Source organism: Trichomycterus rosablanca, chromosome 20, assembly GCF_030014385.1.
Source record: "Trichomycterus rosablanca isolate fTriRos1 chromosome 20, fTriRos1.hap1, whole genome shotgun sequence".
NCBI lineage: Eukaryota > Metazoa > Chordata > Actinopteri > Siluriformes > Trichomycteridae > Trichomycterus > Trichomycterus rosablanca.
In genome coordinates, this window is record NC_086007.1 from 26,472,418 (window position 1) to 26,496,776 (window position 24,359).

The 24,359-nt window shown below is 41.0% G+C and overlaps 1 protein-coding gene across 2 annotated transcripts in view; it reads left to right on the forward strand.

Annotated features, from left to right (window-relative positions):
* LOC134334209 (cGMP-dependent 3',5'-cyclic phosphodiesterase) overlaps positions 1–24,359 on the forward strand; it is a 150,170-nt gene that overhangs the window by 15,033 nt on the left and 110,778 nt on the right. The window contains exon 2 of one of the 2 annotated variants that reach the window (XM_063016435.1): positions 20,246–20,306. In XM_063016435.1, the coding sequence (XP_062872505.1) occupies positions 20,246–20,306 (61 nt within the window). Of the gene's footprint in view, positions 1–20,245; positions 20,307–24,359 lie in introns of those variants that run through there. The other variant, XM_063016436.1, reaches the window with a different exon arrangement.

Sequence of the window (24,359 nt, forward strand, 5' to 3'; positions counted from 1 at the left end):
TTTGGGCGCTTAGACTGGCACAGAAGGGTTCAATGCAGTGTCTGACACATTCACTTCATCACCAGGATTAAAATAATCTGCTGTTTGGACCACAGTAGATCTTCTGTTGGTCCGTACCAGACACCACAGCCTTCATGTCCTCTTCCACCAATAAGTCTCAACCTCTGCTGGTGGGTACTCACTACGGCTACCCGTGACACCCCTTGCTGTTTTGGAGATACTTCAACCCAAAGCCAATCAGGTCACGTAAAGTACATGGAGCCACCATCAGCAATTAGACAACAATTAGATAGATAGATAGATAGATAGATAGATAGATAGATAGATAGATAGATAGATAGATAGATAGATAGATAGATAGATAGATAGATAGATAGATAGATAGATAGATAGATCCAGGTTTAAGGAATTTAGCACAAGTAGCATGTCATTAAAAAGATATATGGGTGGGTTTAAATTCATTCTGTGGGTTTAAAATATTGCACAACACAAGCAACCTCATTTATCATTTTAAAATAAATCTTGCTTAGTAGTGCAGCAGCTTGGTTATCTTAATTACACTAACGAGGGCTGATTAAAACCTGGAACTCAACTGATTCTTATGATGTTGATGCTAGACTGATGTTTTAGCTTTGAATTTGTAAAGATTTTTGGATTTATTTGATTTTTCAATATAAATTTTGTGTAAATTAACTCTGTGGGTTTAAAATCTTGGCTACAGAGCAGAAAAGTGCAACACAAGCAACCTCATCTATCATTTTATAATAAAACTCTTTAAAGCTTTGTGTTAAGTAATACATTTTCTAAAAATTAAGCTTACTTTGTGCAGACGTGCGGTCGTGGTAGAACCGTGTGTGTGTGTTTAATTCAGATTTTTTTTTGCTGGATGTCCATTACGCACATCGATCTTCATTAAAAGACCCGAGAGATGAAGAGAATAAAAATGTTTCATGAATAATGTTGGTCCTGCAGCGTTGGTGGGAAACATCAGACTTGGCTTCCAAAATTCACTAAAGACGCTTAAGAACTAACGAATCTCATTTCTCTTAATTACACTAATGAGAGCTGATCAAAACCTGGAACTCAAATGATTCTTAAGACAGTGATGCTTGAAACTGATGTTTAGGTTTAAATTTGTAAAGATTTTTAGATTTATTTGATTTGTCAATATAAATTTTGTGTAAATTAACTCGGTGGGTTTAAAATCTTGGCTACAGAGCAGAAAAGTGCAACACAAGCAACCTCATCTATCATTTTATGATAAAACTCGCTCTATAAGGGAGCACCTTGGTGTTAAGTAATACATTTTCTGAAAATTAAGCTCACTCAAATGATTCTTATGATGTTAATGCTTGAAACTGATGTTTTAGGTTTGAATTTGTACAGATTTTTTGGATGTATTTAGTTTTTTTTTTCACATAGAATCAAATTAATAATAAAGTTTAATTCACTATCAGATACCAGATTATTTTCTTAATCCATTTTCTCCCTTTTATCCTAATTTTAGTGTAGCTAGTTAGTCTTCTGCTGCTGGAGACCCTGACAGCATCAGAGGGGGGTATATTCACCTTGCGCCTGGCCGCCTCAGATACCAGATTATTAATCCATAGTGTTACTCCCCTGTAGAAGCTTCTAGTATCTCTGATCTACATTTCATTTACCCAAATCCTAAATCCTAAATAAAACCCCAAAACAAAACCCACCGATCTGAGACACGGACATGGAAGTTATGCTGGATGAGGACACGACACATTTTACTAATTCTGGGCTCTAAAACAGCGTTTTTAAACTGGAGGTTTTGTAGTGGCATCAGAGGGGGTTCGTGATTGTGTACTGGTTTGTGTTTTTGGCATTACTGGTGGTTTCTAAACCCACAGTCATTTGTGGTGGCATCAATCGTTGTTTGAAGGACTTGGCAGACCCAGAGTTCGCGTTTTCTTAAGGCAGATTTATTCTATTAATATTTTTGCCATGGACAATTCAACATAAACTTCATAACTCTGAGAAAAGCGAAGAAAGTTCCATGAAAGTGGATAAAAGTGGCTGCAAAATTCCATAATACAGTAATTACATTTGTGTTTTTGAGTAAACAGAACGTTTATGGTCACTGTGTGTGTGTGTGTGTGTGTGTGTGTTTGTGAATTACATTACGTTAGCGATAAGGTTCTAAAGCAGGAAGTTCGGCGGCGTGTTTGCAGGAAGTTAAGCGGCTTTGCTGAACTTTCTTATCTTCTGAAGTACCTGCTGAATTACTGACAGGGCAATTTTCAAAGCACATATTTACACACACACACACACACACACACACACACACACACACTTTAACGTTTACTGACTCTACACCTCTATGGTCTCTTCTATTTCAGCGCATCGCCTCCATCACCCCTTTAATATTTGGTTAAACACTCAGAGGTGCAAAAAGGCAGAACTCATATCTCGCTAATGGACTTGGACTGAAGTTTGTGTGTGTGTGTGTGTGTGTGTGTGTATGCTGGAGCACTCTCTGTAGCTATACTAAAGTTGTATAAGCCCAAATAAGAGCCTGAAAGTAAGTTCTGTAAAGCCCTGTACTTCACCATAATGTTTACTACTCACAAGTAAAAACATGGCAGACGGGCGGATCTTTTGATAAAATGGGTGTGATGCAGTGATAAAAAAAATCATTCACTGCTAAGTTTCACTTTGAGACCATGATTTACGTTTACATTTTCGGGATTTAGCAGATGCTTTTATCCAGAGCGACTTGCAGAAGAGCTTCCACCGTAAATATTTACCTACTAGTTTAAGTAGACGACAGTCCAAGAACACACATCTGCTAAATCCCTGCTATAACAAAGTGGGTTTGTTTAAAAAAATAAATAAATAAGGAGTGAATAAGAGCGTAGTTCAAGTACATGTTAGTTCTTAGCTTAAGTCTTTAGTAAAGAGGAGGGTTAAGATTCCCTGGCCACCAGCGTAGGGGCCAAACTGGACGTATCACACCCTGACCTAAGTATCCTCTTTGTTCCTGTATTAAGCTTGTTTATAGTGTTGGGTTGCTGACCAGCGGTCGACCCTCCTCCTTTCACATACAGCCTTGTGACCGGAAACAGCAACGTCTTTCCCAACTTGGACACATCGGATTCCTTTTTCTATATCTGTGGCCTCTGTCTCATTCACAACAGGTTATTCAGTGCAGGTTAAGAATCATTAATCCATAATGGAGTACATTCTCTGTATTCCTCCACCACTCCTACTGATACATCAACCAGACAGCAGGAGGCGCTGTTACAGCAGCAGGGAGGAGATTCACCGTTTGACCTTCTCTCACTTAGACACATTTACATATTCGACATTTAGCAGACGCTTTTATATGCAAAGCAACTTACAGTACTGTGACAGTATACAGTCTAAGCAATTAAAAGTTAAGGGCCTTGCTCAAGGGCCCAACAGTGTAACCTGGCAGTGGTAAGGCTTGAACCAGCGATAGTTCAGTACCTTAACCACTAGGCTACAACTGCCCTATCTTCGATCTATATCGAACTCCTAATCGTATCTGTTCATACCTCATTAACAACAGATTCAGTGCAGGTTAAAACACAGGTCAAGAATCCTTCTGATTTAAGATGTATAAAGGAACACACTACACTCTCTGTATTCCTCCACCACTCCTGATATCTCAACCAGACAGCAGGAGGCGCTGTTACAGAGACGTTAGTACAAAGTACAAAGATAAACCTAAAAACATTACATACAACACTGAACTGCATACACACCTAATAAAACCAGCTGAAGTGAAGCACCATGCCCTCATGAGCACACAGACTGGAGTCTAAGCTTCCCAAAATATAAAAATCATTAATAATAGTGAATGAATTAGTGTCTCTTCTCAGTAAAGCTAATGGAAGAAGCTATAGTGAGTAAAATATGTGAACAAAGGCTAATATTATTTACTTTTTACAGGGATTACCTCCCAACATGAAACCCTTGAAGTGTGTAGTTCATTTCCTGTTGTTTTATTAATGCAGGTAACATGAGGTGACATTTATGGCTGTAACTCTCTTGGCTCCGGCTCTCCGAGGTAAAGCAGTGAAGCTAAGCTGGCGGTGTAGCAACATTATTGTGTGTTATTATTATCTTCCCACTTTATTCTTTAATTAAGCTGTGGCTAGAAGGCTAGCACATTAAATGATCGAGCACCCACACACACACACAGTGTAGCCACAAGGCTGGTGTTAGAATGTCTGTTCGGATTTGTGTTTTCATGTTGCACTGGTCAGCTGCAAGATCAGCCTGACCAGCACCCAAACCCTATGTAAAACATTAAAGACCAGCCTGACCAGTACCCAAACCCTATGTAAAACATTAAAGACCAGCCTGACCAGCACCCAAACCCTATGTAAAACATTAAAGACCAGCCTGACCAGTACCCAAACCCTGTGTAAAACATTAAAGACCAGCCTGACCAGCACCCAAACCCTGTGTAAAACATTAAAGACCAGCCTGACCAGCACCCAAACCCTGTGTAAAACATTAAAGACCAGCCTGACCAGTACCTAAACCCTGTGTAAAACATTTAAGACCAGCCTGACCAGTACCCAAACCCTGTGTAAAACATTTAAGACCAGCCTGACCAGCACCCAAACCCTGTGTAAAACATTAAAGACCAGCCTGACCAGTACCCAAACCCTGTGTAAAACATTAAAGACCAGCCTGACCAGCACCCAAACCCTGTGTAAAACATTAAAGACCAGCCTGACCAGAACCCAAACCCTGTGTAAAACATTAAAGACCAGTCTGACCAGTACCCAAACCCTGTGTAAAACATTAAAGACCAGCCTGACCAGTACCCAAACCCTGTGTAAAACATTAAAGACCAGCCTTACCAGTACCCAAACCCTATGTAAAACATTAAAGACCAGCCTGACCAGTACCCAAACCCTGTGTAAAACATTAAAGACCAGCCTGACCAGCACCCAAACCCTGTGTAAAACATTAAAGACCAGCCTGACCAGCACCCAAACCCTGTGTAAAACATTAAAGACCAGCCTGACCAGTACCCAAACCCTATGTAAAACATTAAAGACCAGCCTGACCAGCACCCAAACCCTGTGTAAAACATTTAAGACCAGCCTGACCAGTACCCAAACCCTGTGTAAAACATTAAAGACCAGCCTGACCAGCACCCAAACCCTGTGTAAAACATTAAAGACCAGCCTGACCAGAACCCAAACCCTGTGTAAAACATTAAAGACCAGTCTGACCAGTACCCAAACCCTGTGTAAAACATTAAAGACCAGCCTGACCAGTACCCAAACCCTGTGTAAAACATTAAAGACCAGCCTTACCAGTACCCAAACCCTATGTAAAACATTAAAGACCAGCCTGACCAGTACCCAAACCCTGTGTAAAACATTAAAGACCAGCCTGACCAGCACCCAAACCCTGTGTAAAACATTAAAGACCAGCCTGACCAGCACCCAAACCCTGTGTAAAACATTAAAGACCAGCCTGACCAGTACCCAAACCCTATGTAAAACATTAAAGATCAGCCTGACCAGCACCTAAACCCTATGTAAAACATTAAAGACCAGCCTGACCAGCACCTAAACCCTATGTAAAACATTAAAGACCAGCCTTACCAGTACCCAAACCCTATGTAAAACATTAAAGACCAGCCTGACCAGTACCCAAACCCTATGTAAAACATTAAAGACCAGCCTGACCAGTACCCAAACCCTATGTAAAACATTAAAGACCAGCCTGACCAGCACCTAAACCCTATGTAAAACATTAAAGACCAGCCTGACCAGTACCCAAACCTTATGTAAAACATTAAAGACCAGCCTGACCAGTACCTAAACCCTATGTAAAACATTAAAGACCAGTTAAGGCTCACCAGCAGCTAGCAGCTTTTAGCAAGGTGTTTTAGCGTGTGAAGAATTTCCCCTTGTTTATGCTCAACGCAAGAAAGGAAGCAAGACTAGAGCCTACAGATAAAGAACCAGAGCAAGAACAATAAAACAGGGTGAAGATGCAGGAGCATAAATCATAACACATGACTACAAATGACATGCTAGCTTTTGGACATCCCAAGACAACCACAAGCTGTACCACAGTGCAAGCCCATTTAGCTCAGAATTAATGCAAAATAAGTGCTAATTAGCTAAATTAGATCTTTTCACAGCTTTAGAAGTCAGCTCAGAGACTCGTTTCTCTCAGCGGTGAGTCTGTAGAAGTGGATCTTGGCATCGGTGCACGCTAATTTAATTAGAATCAGTTTAATTGGACATAATTAGGAACACCTAACTGTCCATGTACATAGTTTGTTTAACATTTTATGTAAAGTGGTGATCTGGGATGGACTGATTTTTTAATTCTTCATTAATTCTGTGTTAAATAAAGTATTGTGGTAAAGAGTTATCATTATAAATATTACTGAATGAATGAATGAATGCTTGATCACGTGGGTGCTGGTTTATGTTTTGATTAATGAAGCAGTTTAATGTGATTGGACGATTTTTGCTCATGATGTTGCAGAACCAGCATGTGTGTATGTTTGTATACGTGTAGGTGTGTGTGTGTGTGTGTGTGTGTGTGTGTGTGTGTGGAAGAGACATGTTGACACCCACTAGATGGCACTGTAGGAGAGCACTGTTCTTTTTTCGCATCTGTGGGTCCTTGATGACCCTTTTTCATAGTTGGTGCTGAAGCTGCCCCTGGAAACACGTCTGTATGGTTTCACTGCGGTTGGTCTCTCAGTGTTTGCTGATTATGGTCCATTGCAGTCCTCCTTGGTCCACTTGTTTTCTGTGTTGATCTTTTTGATTTTACTTCCTCTCCATCTCTAGTTGATTAGGACGAGAGCGCTCGGTCTGAACAGACCCTTCATCATTACTCACATTCCAGGATAATCAGACTGCATTTGAGCTTCCCGACCCAACCAACGTCCAGCTGAGCTGCTCCAGTTTCAAATTTTAGATATTTAGCATGTTTAGAACCCAATGCTCATGTGATGTATAGAAGATTATTGTTACTGTTATTGATTATTGCAAGACTGTACATCGAGACCACCCTTCAAAATGTGCATGGCATATTTTTAGGTAGCAATGGTGGGTGTGAGCGTGAGGGATCTATTAGATGTCGGGCTGCTGGAGGTTCCTCGTAGTTCACGTGTTGAAAGCAGCAGATCTGATCAGCATAAAAACCTGACGAACTTTGATAAGGACCAAATCGCTTCGTTATCGTCAGTAGACTGGGTTGGAGTATCTTTAGGAAGGGGAAGGGGTTCCACAGTGGTCCGAGGAGCGACGAGCTACCAACCGTCAACAGGTTGTTGGATGCCTAAGACTCACTGATGGCAGAGGACATGGCGGCTATGGCATAAAAATCTACAGTGGGTCAAATGGATGATTTTAATCCTGGTTATGAGGTAAATGTTTGACAAGTCCATTAAACCTCTCTGTGGATGGAGCATAGTCAGAAACATCCCATAATAGCCCTTACATTTTGCCCAACAACGAGTACAGGGTACACACGCACACACACACACAGACACACACACATCTACCAAAGGATGTTCGGCTGATTTGCTCTTATTGCATAGTGTCCTTGCCCGTCTTCTGGCAAAACCAATTAGCCATTGACCCATTAGTACACACACACACACACACTGTACATACTCATAAAGTTTATGGTGCATTCCCAGAAATGAAGCGTCCCATCAGTCCACATCACTCCCTGACACGATAATGAAAAAATTCTTTCCCTTGCACATTTTCTTGGCACTCGAGTCTCTCAGGTCCTCAGCACGGACGCTCGGTCCTCGCAGTGACGGAAAGTAGAAAAAAAAGGGACAACGTTCAGGTCCACATCGAAATATTCTCTTCCGTATCTTCCTCTTCTCTCGGGTGAAGCTTGTCAGAAGGGTTGGGCTGTAAATCGTAAAATATGGTGCTGGGTGCTTTCATCTATCCAGCTGTGACAACCAAGTTCTTTATTCTCAGTGGCTCTGTCATAGAATGGATTAAAGTCAGAAAATAGAAAGTGGGGGTTGTTAACCTTTCACCAACCCCGAAAAACCAACGCCGATCAAAATTCTCTTCACATCTCCTATTAAAGTTGCGCTGGCAGGGATGACCAGATACACATACTGTAAGCCTGCATGACAATAAATAAAGTTCTACACCAGAAGGGGGCAGTCATGAAGCGCTATAACAAACAGCAAAAAGATGCTGTATCCTAAATTACATAGTACTGTGCTAAACAATATGACATTTTAAAATGAGTTCTGGCTTGTTCACATGGGAGACATTAGAGAACTGATGAGGATCTTTCTCTGGTCCACTGCATCCTGCTTTTCTCTACTGGAGAAAGCAAGGTATCCAGTTTACCAAGATGGACACCCATGGACCAAGTTGTCCAGGATGGCCCGGATTCGATTCACTGGTTTAAGGTTTAATCCAGTGGAACATTATTGGATTCTTGATAATCCTCTGTTAATGGGAGAGCATTTGAAATCTGGTCTCTTACAGAGGCCACAAGGTGAGATCCCTTTTATACAGGTGGGAGCCAACGGACCTTTGGACTTTTGGATTCTTTCTTGGGCCACTAGATTCAACTTTGATCCATTGGTTCCTGTTTCAATTTAAAATCATTCCAATGGTTTCCACTTTATTTTAAAAGACCCTCGAAAGGTTGTCTAATTAGAGCAAAATCCCACTTATGTTCATCTGATACCACCTTGATGTACTATCTAGTTTGGACTCAATTCCAGAAGTTTTCCCATTAGCACAGGTATAAAAAGAAGAATCCGAAGGACCAAAGTCTAAATGACCATGGTCAAAGCCAGTAGAGGAAAGCAGGATGCAGTGGACCAAAGATGGACCGCGCCACTTCTCCCGTGTGAAAAATAATTTACAAGTATCATATGGTTTAGTACAGTACTATGTAATTTAGGATACATCATCTTTTTGGTGTTTGTTATACTGTAATAATGGCTTAATTACTGCCCCCTTTTGGTGTAGAAAGTTATTTATTGTTATGCAGGCTTACAGCATATGAAACACCCTGCCGGTGCAACTTCAACAGAAGACGTGAAGCAATAAAAGACAACCTTTGCAAAGATTACTGGTATTTTCCCATTAGCAAAGGCCTATCCATGATTCCATCTTTGTCTGTTGGATCTCACCTGAATGAACTGGATCCTTTATGAAAGACCAGATTTTAAACATTCTCCCAGTAACCAGGATTATCAAGAATCCAATATTGTTCCATTGGATTAAACCTTAAACCATTAAATTCCATCAGTTTCACCTTAGACAACTTGGTCCATGGGTGACTCTTGATCTTGGTACACTGGATATCACCTTGTTCCAGATTTTTTCCAGCCACTGAACCTAACTGTGTGTAAGTGAGGACAGAATCTTCTGGAATGAAAAATGAGAAAAACATTTTGGCAGTTTTGCTCGTCTCGGGTCATTTCATGGTAAATTTACTCACAGGTGTCTATTTGCAGATTATGCACCAGTAGTGGTTGAGTCCCAGTTCAGCCATTCACACACTAAAGTGCTATTGGCACTATTGCACGATGTGGACTCAGAGGCTCAGAGTTCAATAGAATCCATCCTAGTCAGCTGGATAACACCTTGGTCCAATTCATTATTTCATAGATTGTTCTACTGGATCCCACAGTGGTGCATCAGGTCTCAGTTGTGTCCACTGTATTAAGCATTGAAGCACTAGATCTGTGAATGGTCTAATGCATCCTACCCTAATCTACTTGATCATACTGTATATTGATCCTCTATTCGTCCTCTTGGACTATTAGATCCCACTGGTCCATCGGTTTCCAGCTTGGTCCACTAGATCCAAGTCTTTTCCTCTGGATGCTCTTGAGTAATACATTGTTCCACTGGATCCCACCCCAGTCTTTTAGATCCCAGCATGTCCAGTGCATTCTAACCTGGTGTATTAAATCTCACCTTGGTCTCCTGGATCCTACAGTAGCTGATTTATCACACACACTATGCTCATAATAGATGAAAGATGTAGAAGTGACCTTCCTTATTTAAGTGCTAGAGGACTCGGTGTGCAGTTCTGATGTGTGTTTGTGCATGAGTGTGTGTGTGTGTGTGTGTGTGTGTGAGTGTGTTAACATGCTTGTACCTTTTCTCTGAGGTGCCACTGTTGAATGGAATGTTAGTCTGGCCCTCCAGCATGCCAGAGCATGATATATAATAACCGTTCCATAACCGTACCATTAACACTCGATGGGTTTTGCAACGCCATGGAAACCGCTTCGCTCTCAAACCCGCTCTTTCTCTCCCGCCCTTGCTCTCTCTTTTTCTCTCTCCTTCTTTCTCATTTGCACCATCACCTGTAAGACCCGGTACTGAGAAACTTCACTGAGAGTGACTGGGGGTAAGGATTGAACCCAGGACCACAGAGCTGTGTGGCACCCACCCACCTTCCCACACACACCCACACACACACACACACACTTAAGCAGTGAGAAGTTAGAGTTTATTAGAAGGGTTAAAACACTGTCTGTCTTTATGGCGTCCGTTCAGTTATTCGTCCGTGCATCCATCTATTCCCTCGGCCTTTAAATGTTTGTTTTCGTTTTGGCCGCCCCTCTCTATCCATCCATCCATCTATAGCACCACCTCACATTATCCATCTCTCTCTCCATCTGTCCATCCATCTGATTGCTTTTCCCTCCGTCTGTTTCTTAACTGATGATCTGTTCATTCTCTTCGGTATACAATTGCTTCCTGCAGCACTTTTCACCCTCACCCATCTCTCTCTCTCTCTCTCTCTCTCTCTCTCTCTCTCTCTCTCTCTCTCTCTCTCTCTCTCTCTCTCTCCATCATGTATTTCTCTCTCTCTCTCTCTCTCTCTCTCTCTCTCTCTCTCTCTCTCTCTCTCTCTCTCTCTCTTTCACTTAATCATGTTTTCTATTTCTCTCCATCATGTATTTTTCTCTCTTGCTCTCTCTCTTCATCATGTTCTCTCTATCTGAGGGGTTCAATGTTTGTGCTGGTGGCAATATGGTTCTGTACCCCTTCCTTCACTCCTACTACCTCGTGGGCTCAGGGTACGGAGAGTTTGGGCTGAAAGGGTTGTGTCCTCTACATTGTACACCTCTCTCTCCATCATGTTCTCTCTCCCTCTCCATTATTTATTTCTCTCTCTCTCTCTCTCTCTCTCTCTCTCTCTCTCTCTCTCTCTCTCTCTCTCTCTCTCTCAATTCAATTCAATTCAATTTGCTTTATTGACATGACAAATTTACATACTTGTATTGTCAAAGCTTACAAATCTACAGTGCTGAAGGCGATATGGTTGTGTACCTGGTTCTTCACTTCTACTAGCTCCACCTCTATTAGGGAGAGGCTGTCTGAGCGGGGCTACAGGGTATGGACAGTTTGGGCTGATAGGGTTGTGTCTTCTACATCATACACCTCTCTCTCCATCATGTTCTCTCTCTCTCTCTCTCTCTCTCTCTCTCTCTCTATAATGTTCTCTCTCTGAGGGGTTCAATGCTGGTGCTGGTGGCAGTACGATTTTGTACCTGGTCCTTCACTCCGCAGTTTGGGCTGATAGGGTTGTGTCTTCTACATCATACATCATATCTCTTTCCATCTTGTTCTCTCTCTCTCTCCATCCATGTTAGAAGAATAGAGACATTGATCAGGTGATATAGATGTATAGACAGACAGGCAGAAGGGTAGATTAATAAATAAATGGATGTACAGATACACCATATGGTTAACAAAATGTGGACACCTGACCTTAAGCTTTTAGACATCCCATTCCAAAACAATTGGCATTTAAATGTGCCACCCCCATTGCAATAGCCTCTACAATTCTGGGAAGGCTTTTCACATGTATCTGTGAATATCTGTGCCCATGTACTCAGTTATAAAGTTGGGCACTGGAAGAGACATGGTCATGTTTAGCAACCTGTATGTATGAGTTTAGATAAATATAATGTAATGTATTTGTTTAAGCTATTTCTCCATCCATCTCTACCTCCACCATGAGTCTCTTGATCTCATTAGTGAGTTTTGTACAAGCGTCGTTACAGTGGTGAGATTATTACTCAAACACAATCCAGTGCTTCTTATTCTCTCTTCCCTTTTTCCTTTTTGAGCGGCTTTGGGCGACTTGCTTGAGTCGAGGTTTCTTTTCTTTATCCAAACGACCCTGAGCGGTGCAGAGAGAGGGATTATCCACGTTTATCTGAGCCTTCAGAGGGGATTAAGGTGGACTGATAAAAGGAATTGGTGTTGTGGAATGCTAAAAAATATCATCACTTATTGTAGATGATGTAGATCAACACACACACACACACACACACACACACACACTCACAGACACACAAACACTTGTTCATCTCACACTTTTCCCTCTCCATTTGTTCACGGCTAACAAAAACGCTCGCTATCTCTGTAGCTTAGCAACTGCCGGTGCTAGTTAATGCTGCTGACATTTTTTTGCATCTTTTTTTTTTTTTTTTCTCCAAAATGTCAAACATCCTTGAGATTTCATCAGAAAGGAATAAAACACACAGTTCCTAAACACGCTGACCTTCCTCAGGTTCTCACCGCTGTCTGTAGAAGTCATCTGGGTTTTTCTCCTGGTTCTGTTTGAATCATCGCCTCCTTTGTGTAGAAGAAAATAGACATTTTAGCGTCTCTCTCCCTCTCCTCCGACGAGCTGTTATATTTCTCTCCTCGTGAACGTGAGCTGGCGATGATGGTCTTAACACCATGAAGATCTCTATTCCACAAACTTGTAGGAACTTATTTCACATCCTGGTGTCATTTCATGTTGTTAAATCAGCTCCATGGCTTGTACTATTGCTAGCATCAAAAAATGATCCCAGGTTTCTTACAGGATTAATTACAGGTTTATGAAGGCTGAGATCACAACATTTACTTATTATACACGGGTAGTGGGCACCAGTGCCCTACTGAGAAGTTTTAGGATGTTGATTAGATTACAGTCTGCTGCAGGAGAGCAGGGTTTAAATCCACTGCATGGACTGATTACTTGGTTCATCAGACATGTTTATAATTGTAGAACAGCTCCATTCATGAACAGATTATTAGTTCATATGTAAACGCATTCTCTTCATGCCGCTCATGGTGGCGCAGCGGTAAAAACACACGCTGGAACCAGAGCTGGGATCTCGAATACATCATGTCGAATCTCAGCTCTGCCTACCGGCTAAGGCTGAGCGGCCACATGAACAACGATTGGCTTGTTGTTCAGATATGGGCGGGACTATGATGATATGCATACGGCTGCTGCCCACGTGTCGGAGGGGGCGTGGGTTTGCTTCATTCTCCTCAATCAGAGCAGGGATCGGCATTGGTGGAGAGGAAGCGTGACGCAATCGGTGTGTGTGTGTGTGATTCAGAGGCTACTGTGGAGATGATTGACAGCTGCAGGGTGTGATAACAGCTTTCTGAAACATCACCTGCACCCCTCAATCATCATCATCATCATCCCTCTCTCTCTCTTTCTTTCTTATGTTTAGTCTCTCGTCCTTCTTTTATCTTCTGACGTGTGTGTGTGTGTGTGTGTGTGTGTGTTTGGGATGGGTGGGGGAGCTGAACGGGGTGGAGACGGCACTGGAGAGATGACCTGTTTCCTCTTTGGTCTCTCGAGCCCTATTGACACTTCCTCACACACACACACACACACACACACACACACACACACTCGTGACATGAGAAGTTTGTCTGTGTTTGTTGAAAACTTCAATCGTCCCTCATCCTCTCAGAATGTCACAGTGAGTCTTAATTTTTAATATTTTTTCTTTCTTTCTTTTGTTGTGCCCAGTCCATCTCGTGTGTGTACGCTCTTCTTTTTATTGTGGAAACCAGTTTGTGTGTGTGTGTGTGTGTGTGTGTGTGTGCTGGTATGCATATTTAAGCTTCCACAACTTTTTTTGTAGATGAGACACTTAGATCAAATGAGAAAGTCACTGTGAGAATGTTGGTATGTTCTCCTAGTGTCTGTGTAGTTCTTTAAGTAATATGGTTTTCTCCTACCTCAAACCTCACTTAGATCCACTCACACCTACAATTCAGAGCTGCTAATCTACCGTCCGCATGTCAGGAGTAGAAAAAGTACTAAAGTACCTGAAGGTAACCAACACAACCTTAAGAGAAACATTCCAGCAGCAAAAATCACGTCCAGCTTCTCAGAACCCTGAAGCTGTGCGATACCCACAGTACCCGCTGCGCCACTGTGAAGCCTTGATTCATTAGTTTAATGATTTTGTATCTTTATTTTAAGAAAATGAGTGTGTACACTGCCCACACACACACACACACACACACACACACACACACACACACACACAGAATTCCTGGAGTGTGTTTGTTATGAGATGTGTACGGCAGTAATGGGTGTAACACAATGTTGAAACCTTAACAAACCAGTTTTGCATTTGTGTCAACTGTCGCTGCTGTGTGCATTCAATACGCTACGCTGTATTTGGTAAGTGTGTGTGCGTGCGTGTGTGTCAAAAGCATGACTGCTCTGACTATAGAAATCATCAAAAGCATCAAGATCATTCATGAACTGATTTTGTATTTCATCTTGGTTAGCGAATCCCCCTTTTAAAGGGTCTTCTTTGTACTGTGCACTGTTCCCAGCTTCCTTCCTTTGGCGATGTTTCCCAGTTTGTTTTATTGAGTCACAAATCCTCAAAAATGACTCTAAACATTCACTACGTGCAGTAGATTCATTGAATTTAAATGTATGCATTGCTATTTAACTCTCAATCCAGGGACAGAAATATATACGATGCAGCAGTTTAGCAGTTCAGCCTTGTGTGGAGCACTGCAGAGAAACTGTGACTTGATTTGAACATTTAAAAAATGCAGCTCACCACCACCATCACTGAGATCCAGGTTAGTACCTCAGCGGTGCTATTGACCTGCTGGGCTCTCCACAGAAATTATTGGCTGTGTCTGCCGAAGGGTTAAAGCCCTGCAATGGATTGGCGATAATGTGTTTTGGGTGCTTAGGTACAACCTCTATTTTCTGTTCTGTTGACTTTTTCTTTTGTTCTGATTTAGCTCTGTGTGCTTTCCATACTAATGCAGGTTCTTGAAGCTGAAGTGCTGTGCCCGTGTGTGTGTGTGTGTGTGTGTGTGTGTGTGTGTGCGTGTGTGTGTGGGGCAGTCGGGCTGGCTTGTTCCTAAGAGATGTGTTAGACTGTTATTACATATTTTTGCAAATTCAGGAAAAACTATAAAGGCTGATTAAACTTTTTTGTCAAATAAAATGTTCCAGCGAGCGGGTTCAAGTATCAACATGAACCTCTGTGTGTGTGTGTGTGTGTGTGTGTGTGTGTGTGTGGCTCTGTGGAGTGTGATTTGACGTATATGTAGGTAGATACACATTCTGATGTGCTTGGTGTACATCTAATGCTGCACTTTTGCTGTTGCTGCATTACTGCTGTTCCACTACATTTTAAAACATGACTGCAGGGCTTCACTTCCATTCAGCTAAGGGAGCATTAGTGAGTTAGGGTATGAATGTGTGACGACTAAATGGGAGTCAACAATCCAATTACTTCAAATGGTGTTGAATGAGGTTGATGTTAGGGCTCTGTGCACAATTTCTGGTAGAAATTTTCCCTAAACTGTTGACTTTGAAGCAAGCATACAGTCTTCTAGAATGCTGTAGCATTTATATCCTTTTCCAGTGGAACTAAGATGCGTGAACCATCAGAAACATCCATACACTGTCCTTTTCCACCAAACCTAAGAGGTACAGCTGCTTGGTCATGGAAACCTGATCCATAAAGCGGTTCTTGTGCTGACGTACCTACCAGAGAGGGTTTAATATTTTGAGAATAAACACATAATATTTTTATAGTCACAGAGGAAGTTTTTGGATTTTTTCCAAAAAATATAAAGTCATAATACTATGGCAAACTGGATTGTGCATGATAATATGCTAACATGGTCTTGAAGTTAAGTCTTAATTGTGCTACCAGCCTGTCTGATCACTCAACAGAGGGACAGATGGTGGGATAGTTTGCTGCTGCTTTGCTGAGATACCAGCACTAGTAGTGGAGAAACACATTGGGCATAGCGTGACTCCATGAGTGGTATGACTCTCTGTAAGAAAACCTCTGCTTGGTGTAAAGAAGCATCACCTGGGCCAGCGTGGGAGTGGTGCAAGGAGCAGAGGAATTTCAATAGGTCAATGGAAATGACTAGCCTGACAGTGGTAGTGTAGTGATTTAATTACAGGATTAGTAATCTAAAAGTGGTTGGTTTAAGCTCAATTACTGCCAAGATGCCACTGGACCTCTGAGCAAAGCTCTCAACCCTCAACCCTACATTGTATTCAGTCGTGATTGTGAATCACTTTGAATAAAAACGTCTGCTATATCCTGAATGTAAAATGTAAATGTTACTACAATACTATTGAAGAAAAGGGGATTTTGTTTAGATTTTAGAGAAGTTAGTATTAGTGTTACAAAAGTGAACAGACAAGAGGGAACCACTTGTACAAAAACTTGGAAGATTTGATGGCATTTTTGTACATGCAGTCAAATAAGATAACATGATGGAATATGTATTGTTATTATTTTAAACTACAAAACAAAAACAAAACACTTAGTGCAACTTTACTGTAAACAAAATATTATAAACGGTTTTGGTGTTTCTGGCAGGAATTCATGCTATATTTGAAGTCCTGCGAGACCCTTTAGCCGCCCATGATGCGCGCGACCAAGGCTGTGTTCCAAATTGCTTAATATTTTACTACATAGTGTTTACTATTTAGTGCACTATTCATACTGTTGTAATAGAGCTTTGACACACTAATTAGTTTTATAGAACGCGATTTGGAATTCGGTCTCATTTTACCTCAGAGAGTCACTAGAGAACACGGAATGAATAAACTGAGGTAAAGTTAATCGATGTTTTATTACATTTTATGATTTAATTCGAACTTTTACTCAAGAAACTAACAGGTTATTTTTGTCAATATTAATATATTTGTATTTAAATTGCTGAAAGTTTGACAGAGCTGAGGTGATGTTACCTTGTCCTATATTATATAAGTCTCTGATTCTGTAATAACTAGTTTATATTAATACATATAAGTAATTAAGTATATAAATATATTTATTTTACATAAACATCTTTAATTTACATGTATATTTAATTTTAGTTGACTAAATGTGGTTTGTGGGACTTTACCACAGCAATTGAGTTCCTTCACAGCTAGATTAAACTGTATTATTTTTCAGGTTACATAAGTAAGATTGTTAAATGTATTCATGAGTTTCAATGGTAAAAAAAGGTTTACTGGTAAAACAGCTTAATAATAAGCAGGGTTTATTCCCTGCCTCCTTTCTGAGCTTAGGTAATGGTTGAAAATGACACCGGGATCATTCTGTGTTGACAAATTTATGTCTGTACAGTGTGAGTCAGCGATTGTGAAAGGTCAGCAGCAAATGGGTTCAGGTGGAATGAGATTGATCTTTAATGACAATGCCATTACATAAAATCTGAGGTGCACGTTGTTAGTTAAAGTGGCGCCACTGTTTCTACTGGAAAACCATAGTGAGCAGCAGTTGATTTATTTATTCATCCAGTTCTGCATGTTTTTGTGAGGTGCGACACAACTAAAGCACTTAAAAAAATTTCATTTTTATGTGTTGATACACCGACTAGACATAACATTATGACCACTGACAGGTGAAGTGAATAACACTGATTATCTCTTCATCACGACACCTGTTAGTGGGGGGGATATATTAGGCAGCGAGTGAACATTTTATCCTCAAAGTTCACGTGTTAGAAGCAGGAAAAATGGACGAGCGTGAGGATCTGAGCGAGTTTGACAAGGGTTAAATTGTGATGGCTAGACGACTGGGTCAGAGCATTTCCAAAACTGCAGCTCTTGTGGGGTGTTCCCCGTCTGCAGTGGTCCGTCCATAGAAGGAACAGTGGTAAACCGGCGACAGGGTCATGGGCGGCCAAGGCTCATTGATGCACGTGGGGAGTGAAGGCTGGCCCGTGTGGTCCGATCCAACAGACGAGCTACTGTAGCTCAAACTGCTGAAGAAGTTCATGCTGGTTCTGATAGAAAGGGGTCAGAATACACCGAGCATCACAGTTGCAGGGATGATTTGGCAGCAAAAGGGGGACCAACACAATATTAGGAAGGTGGTCATAATGTTAATCGGTATAATCAGTGTATGTAACATGACCAACATTATGCCAAGTATCATGGTTTATTTGAAAGAAACAGAAGCCAACTTTTAACTAATAAAAACTAACCTGGCATGATGTCTGATGAGGCTGATTATTTCCTCTTCTAGTTTGTTGAATCCTGTCTGTGCGCCTTGCTTTTCCTTTCACGTTGTTCCAATTTGGATACAGTTGGTTCCCCTGGAGCAGAGAGGGTTAAGCTCCTTACTCAAGGGTCCAACCGTGACTGCTTGGGATCCAGTGGCTATTAAGCACAATGATTCATCATGTATAAATATCATACAGCAGTTATTTTTTATTTTTAATACTTTTCTTTACACTTCAGGCTGGCCTTTAGGTAATAAATATATAAATAAAATGCTACATTAATATGAAGTGATAATTATACATGTAACACAGTGTCAGTTTTTAAACTCTATCAGCTATTTAGCATCATCATAAACAAATAGAAATGCATTTAAAATAAGCTTTATTTTTATTAAGAATAAAGAACCCAGCATTGTTGATCAGTAGCAAAGCTGCTTTGTCTGGTTGATATGCTTAGTTGCTAACTTTAGCAGAAAGCTGGGTTAGATAGTGTAGATGACCTAATGTCTTCTACATTCTACATTGCAGTGTTTCTCAGTTATTTTAGTTTGACTTTCATACTCGGTTGGAATACTCAGGTTCATACCCAGGATCTATACTGGGGTTGTTTTGCGGAGGATGTTATCATTGCAGGATTCTTCCTGCGGACCAGACAGTTGTTATTGCTATCAGAATTGAAAACCAACGCTACCAACGCTAGTTGGTACAAAAACACCACAAATTCTTAATTTAATTTAAATTTTCCTCCCGAATTTAGTGCACTCAATTTTGTCTTCCGCTGCTGAGAGATGCCAGATTGCATCCGCGGAGAGCACCCTCCTCTTCTCGCCCCTGCATTCTGCACAGGCGTCTCTTCCGCCAATCAGGGTCCTTAAAAAGCGTATGAAGACCCACCCACCCACACATAGTCCGGCCCCTACCCTGCAGATACTGGAACTGCCAGTTATGCCCGCTAGATGGCACCCAGCCGACCGGTGGCAACACCGAGTTTCGAACCGGGGAGTTCAGAATCTCGGTGCTGGTGTGCATTCATCTAAGAAATTTTAAAGGCATGTATGACTTATTCTGCTTAATTTTAGATTGTTAAAAAGCAGGGATTAATTCACACGTTGCAGTTTAGTTAAATCTGTTTGTAATTGTGAACCGCAGGCCTGTTTGGAGCAGAAAACCTTTTATTCCGGATGTTAATCCCTAATTGTTTGCTAATTGGATTCCTATGCAAATACATGATGTACTGGAAGGTGTTGTATGCACTGAGGGCGCCCGGTTTGTCTGACCTCTGTGTGGCACTGAGTTCGTATGCTGAACATGGCATAATTGCAGTGTGTGTGTGTGTGTGTGTGTGTGTGTGTGTGTGTGTGTGAGAGAGAGAGAGAGAGATGAGAGGGCTTTAGGACCCAGAGCTGCATGACTGAACATCAGCGCTTTTATTCGGAGTCTGAGTGTGTTTGGTGAGAGAGAAGCTCTGACAGCGCGAATGAGGAGGACTGTGTGTGTGTGAGAGAGAGAGAGAGAGTCAGTTTATACTCTGCACTCGCTCAGTGCGGACTCCCCAGTGTGTGTGAGCGTGCGAGGGTGTGTGTGAGGGTGTGTGTGTGTGTGTGCGTACACCAGAATCAGCCAGTGTTTTGGTGCGAGCTTTGACAGGTGGGAATGACATGAACAACCAGGGGAAGAAGAGAGGAAGAGACCTGTAAGATCATGTGTACACACACACACACACACACACACACACATGCCATAACTAAACAAAACATGCCATAGATTAAACGGAACTTTGTGTGTGTGTGTGTGTGTGTGTGTGTGTGTGTGTGTGTGTGTGTGTGTGTGTGTGTGTGTGTGTGTGTGTGTGCATGTTTGCTCATATTCAGCATGCTGTTCCTGCTTTCACTATAATCTGATTGCACTCGTTTATTTTGTAGACGAGGGCAGCAAGTCTTCCTGAGAGCTGACGAGCCGCCTACATCCCCATACACCTTTCAGGTAGGACGCTCGTTTTTCTATCACTCTCTCTCTCTGTCTATCTATCCAGTCTTTCTGAGGTCTATCCACTGTCCACCTTCACCTTCTCTCTATTTCATCAGCTGTAACCTTCAGCTGTTTTTATTCTTTTCAACAATTTATGTTTTCTGATGTCTGTCTTGATTTTGTACTTTTCACTTCTTCTGTTTTCACACCCTGAATCTAATCTGTCACTTTTGCCTTTTCATTCCTTCACCTCTTCTTCACGTCTGTGAGCTGCTCCCTGCCATCGTGGATCATTTTCACTCCGCATCTTGTTTGCCCTTTTTCACGTCAACAGTTTCTCGGTCTGTTATTCCATCCTGATGTTGAATGCATTTCTTCATTACACTGTTATTTTTTTTGTCAGGTTTTTACTTTGTAAATCATCCCACTCATCCTATATTTGTAGTTCTGTGTCATTTTATTGCTCCATCTGCCTGCGTTGTCGTTTGCCCGTCTTCATCTTACACATTTTATTAACTTTACCTTTTATTTTATTTACTTATCTCTGTTTCTCATCTCTTCAGTTGTTCTGTTGTTCTCTTTTTATTTATTATTTTTCCACCACTGTCTCTCCTTTGTCAGTCTTTATTTCTCCTTGGAGCTTCATCTATTACTTAACTTTTACTGTCTTTATTTCTTCAGTGTCTTACCCATCATTTTTCTGTCTAAGGTTGTGTTAGCTTTCAGCTTTGATTCTATAAAATGTGCCCTGGTATGTTACAGTACGAACTCTGCTGCGCATCAAATAAGCGCACCGAGAGCGCTCGAACGGGGGGGGGGGGGGGGGGGAATTTTCGATGCCGTTTTGACTCTTTTATTCATTTTGTCACCTTTTGCTGTGTATCCAGTTGAAATATACACAACCCAGATAGGTGTGTTAAGCCCAGCATGGCTCATTGTTCTGACAACTGGATCTCTTTTTTTTTCTTTTGATTGTAAATTTGTCAATGAATGGCAAGCAAATTTTCTTATTTGGTCCGAACCAAGGGTACCAAACTAGAAGTATAAACATGCCCTTAATCTTAAAGGTCTTTTGTATTCTTTGATCTGTCCATTCTTAAACCTTTTACGTCTCATTCTCATTCACTATCCTTACATCATTTCTGTCTGTGTTTTTTGTGTCTGTTTATTTTCTTTTTCCTTTACCTTGTTTTTTTTATCCCTTCACTTCCCCTCAGTCCATCGTCTGCTCTCGTCATAAACTCAGCTGTCTCTTTTAATATTTCTACCTGTCACTTTCTTTTCCTCTAACCTTACTTTCTATCTGCCTTTCTACTGGACATGTCCTTTATATTAACTGTTTATATGTCCTCACTCACACACACACACACACTATTCTTTGTCTTTTTTATGTGCCACCTGTCAGAACAATAAAACGCATGGAAAGGAACACACAAAACAAGAGAGAGACAGGTGGAGACAATACAGACAGACGCCAAACCCCTGTTGTTTTACACTCCACCGTTCATTCACTACTGTCTTTACAATGGCAGTGCGGCATCATCCAATCAGAGTCTTTAAACTATAGACGCCACTATTATATTGGCTCACTGATGTTCCTTTGGTGGTCCGTTTTAATGGGATAAATTTAACAGTTTCAATGTGGAGTCATCAACGCTATTTTTAAATATAGTAATACATTTATGGTGTGTGGATTTGATAACAAAGTCGCCAGTTTTAAAATCTCTGTACCCAGTATAGATTGTTTTGGTGGAAAATGTCCTAACTGCATGTCTAGTATCTTCTGTATGGCAGCTCAATTACGCAGCATTAATACTGTGTCTGCTCTGCATGAACATGTTCCAAAATGGGTCAAAAAATTATTATTATTATTATTATTATTATTATTAGGTTTATTATTAGGCCATTTTACGCTTACGTTAAACCTGAAACTGAAAGTGATGCCAATCACATTGCTCTGTGCCCCACCAGATAATCCAGAATCAGATCATTTTCACACATGGTCTGGTGTACACCTTAGCTCTGTCCAGATCACGGTATATTATTGCGTCTGGAATAACAGTGCAAGTGTAAAAATGTAATTAATATGTATGTATGTGTGTGTGTGTGTGTGTGTGTATGCATGTCTGTAATTAATGTGTGCATAATGAGCAACCAGTAGCATGAAAGACCATGGAACTGGTGATATTGGTGTAGGCTCAGGATTGTAGCAGAACCACTTTGTGTAAGTGTGTGTGCTTGTGTGTGTGTGTATATGTGTGTGCGGGGGGCACTAACAGTGTGAACAATGCGTTATGTTGATTTTGCCTTGATGATGGCTTCTGTAGTGCTTTGTCTCAGAAGGCCTTTTACCCATGCCTTACCCATGCCGTTTTGCATAAGATTTGGTTGCTGAATGTTTGTTGTGTGTGTGTGTGTGTGTGTGTGTGTTCATTTCAATGCAGCCAGAAGGATCCAATCAAAATGTGAAAGGCTTTGATTAAACTGTCACCTGGAGGATTTATTTCTCTATCTCAGTCTCTGTCTCTGTCTTGTTCTCTCTCATAAATACTGTATTACTAGTAACCTTAAAAATCGACCAGTTAAACACTAACCAAATACACAATTGTTCGGTTAATGCTGTTGGTTCGACAGCTCATTTTAATTAGATATTAACAGCTGAAGCGTGGAGAATGAAGCTAGTGAGAATTCAGACTGCTGATCTGAGACTCACCCACCCTCAATGCGCAGAACCGGCTAGATGAACAATCACATTTAGGGAAAAACCAAACAGAAAACCTTTTTAATTTATTCATATAATTAAAATGCTGAAGAGTGGAACTATTGCAGATAAAAATGAGAAGTGATGAAGCTGGTTTGTGTGAGTGTGAATCTGGTGGGTGTGAGTATGAAGCTGGTGGATGTGAATATGAAGCTGGATAGTGTGAATATGAAGCTGGATAGTGTGGGTATAAAACTGGTCAGTGTGTGTATGAAGCTGGTGGGTGTGAGTTTGAAGCTTGTGGGTGGGAGTGTGAAGCTGTATTGTGTGAGTATGAAGCTTGTTTGTGAGAGAATAAAGCTGGTGGGTGTGAGTATGAAGCTTATGGGTGTGAGTATGAAGCTGGATAGTGTGAATATAAAACTGGTTTGTGTGAGGATGAAGCTGATCGGTGTGTGTATGAGTATGAAGTTGATCGGTGCGAGTATGAAGCTGGTTTGTGCGAGTATGAATCTGGTGGGTGTAAGTATGAAGCTGGTCAGTGTGAGTTTGAAGCTGGTGGATGTGAGTATGAGGCTGATGGTTGTGTGTATGAAGTTGGTGGGTGTGAGTATGAGGCTGGACAGTGTAAATATGAAACTGGTCAGTGTGAGTATAAGGCAGGTCAGTATGAGTATGAAACTGATCGGTGTGTGTGTATGAGTATGAAGCTGGTGGGTGTGAGAATGTAGCTTATGGGTGTAAGTATGAAGCTGGTGGTGTGAGTGTGAAGCTGGTCAGTGTAAATATGAAACTGGTCAGTGTGAGTATAAGGCAGGTCAGTGTGAGGATGGAACCGGTTGTATTGACTGATAAAATCTATATTCTGAATGCTCAGTGTCTTTCTGTTCAACTCACTGTTCTACATCACTGCTACCTTCACTATGCTTCACTCTGTGATGTTTCATATATTAATGGACGCTATATGATTTGTTGGGGGTGAGTAATGACGCTTTTGGTTAATATGCGTCTTATTATGCGTCTCTCTCTCACCCAATGTTCCACTTTACTGATGCAATTTAATTTTAGAAATCAAATCACATTTTTCTGGCTGATGCACCTACAATTTATCAGTTGGCCCTTTTTGAAATTCTGTTAGTTGTCTCATGTTTTAAATGTAATACTTATTTGTTTTATAGCTGATAATAATCAGTGTAATAAAATGTTAAAAGTCAGCCTCCATCACCTGTAGCTTGTAAATGTGTACGGCTCCTTCTTCCTTTTGTTCTTTCTATTTTTGTATTTGTTTTCTTTATATTAAGTTTTTGAGGATACTTGAGATCCCAAAATAACTCCAGAAAACCCCTTATTTGGGAATTTAGGGAGCC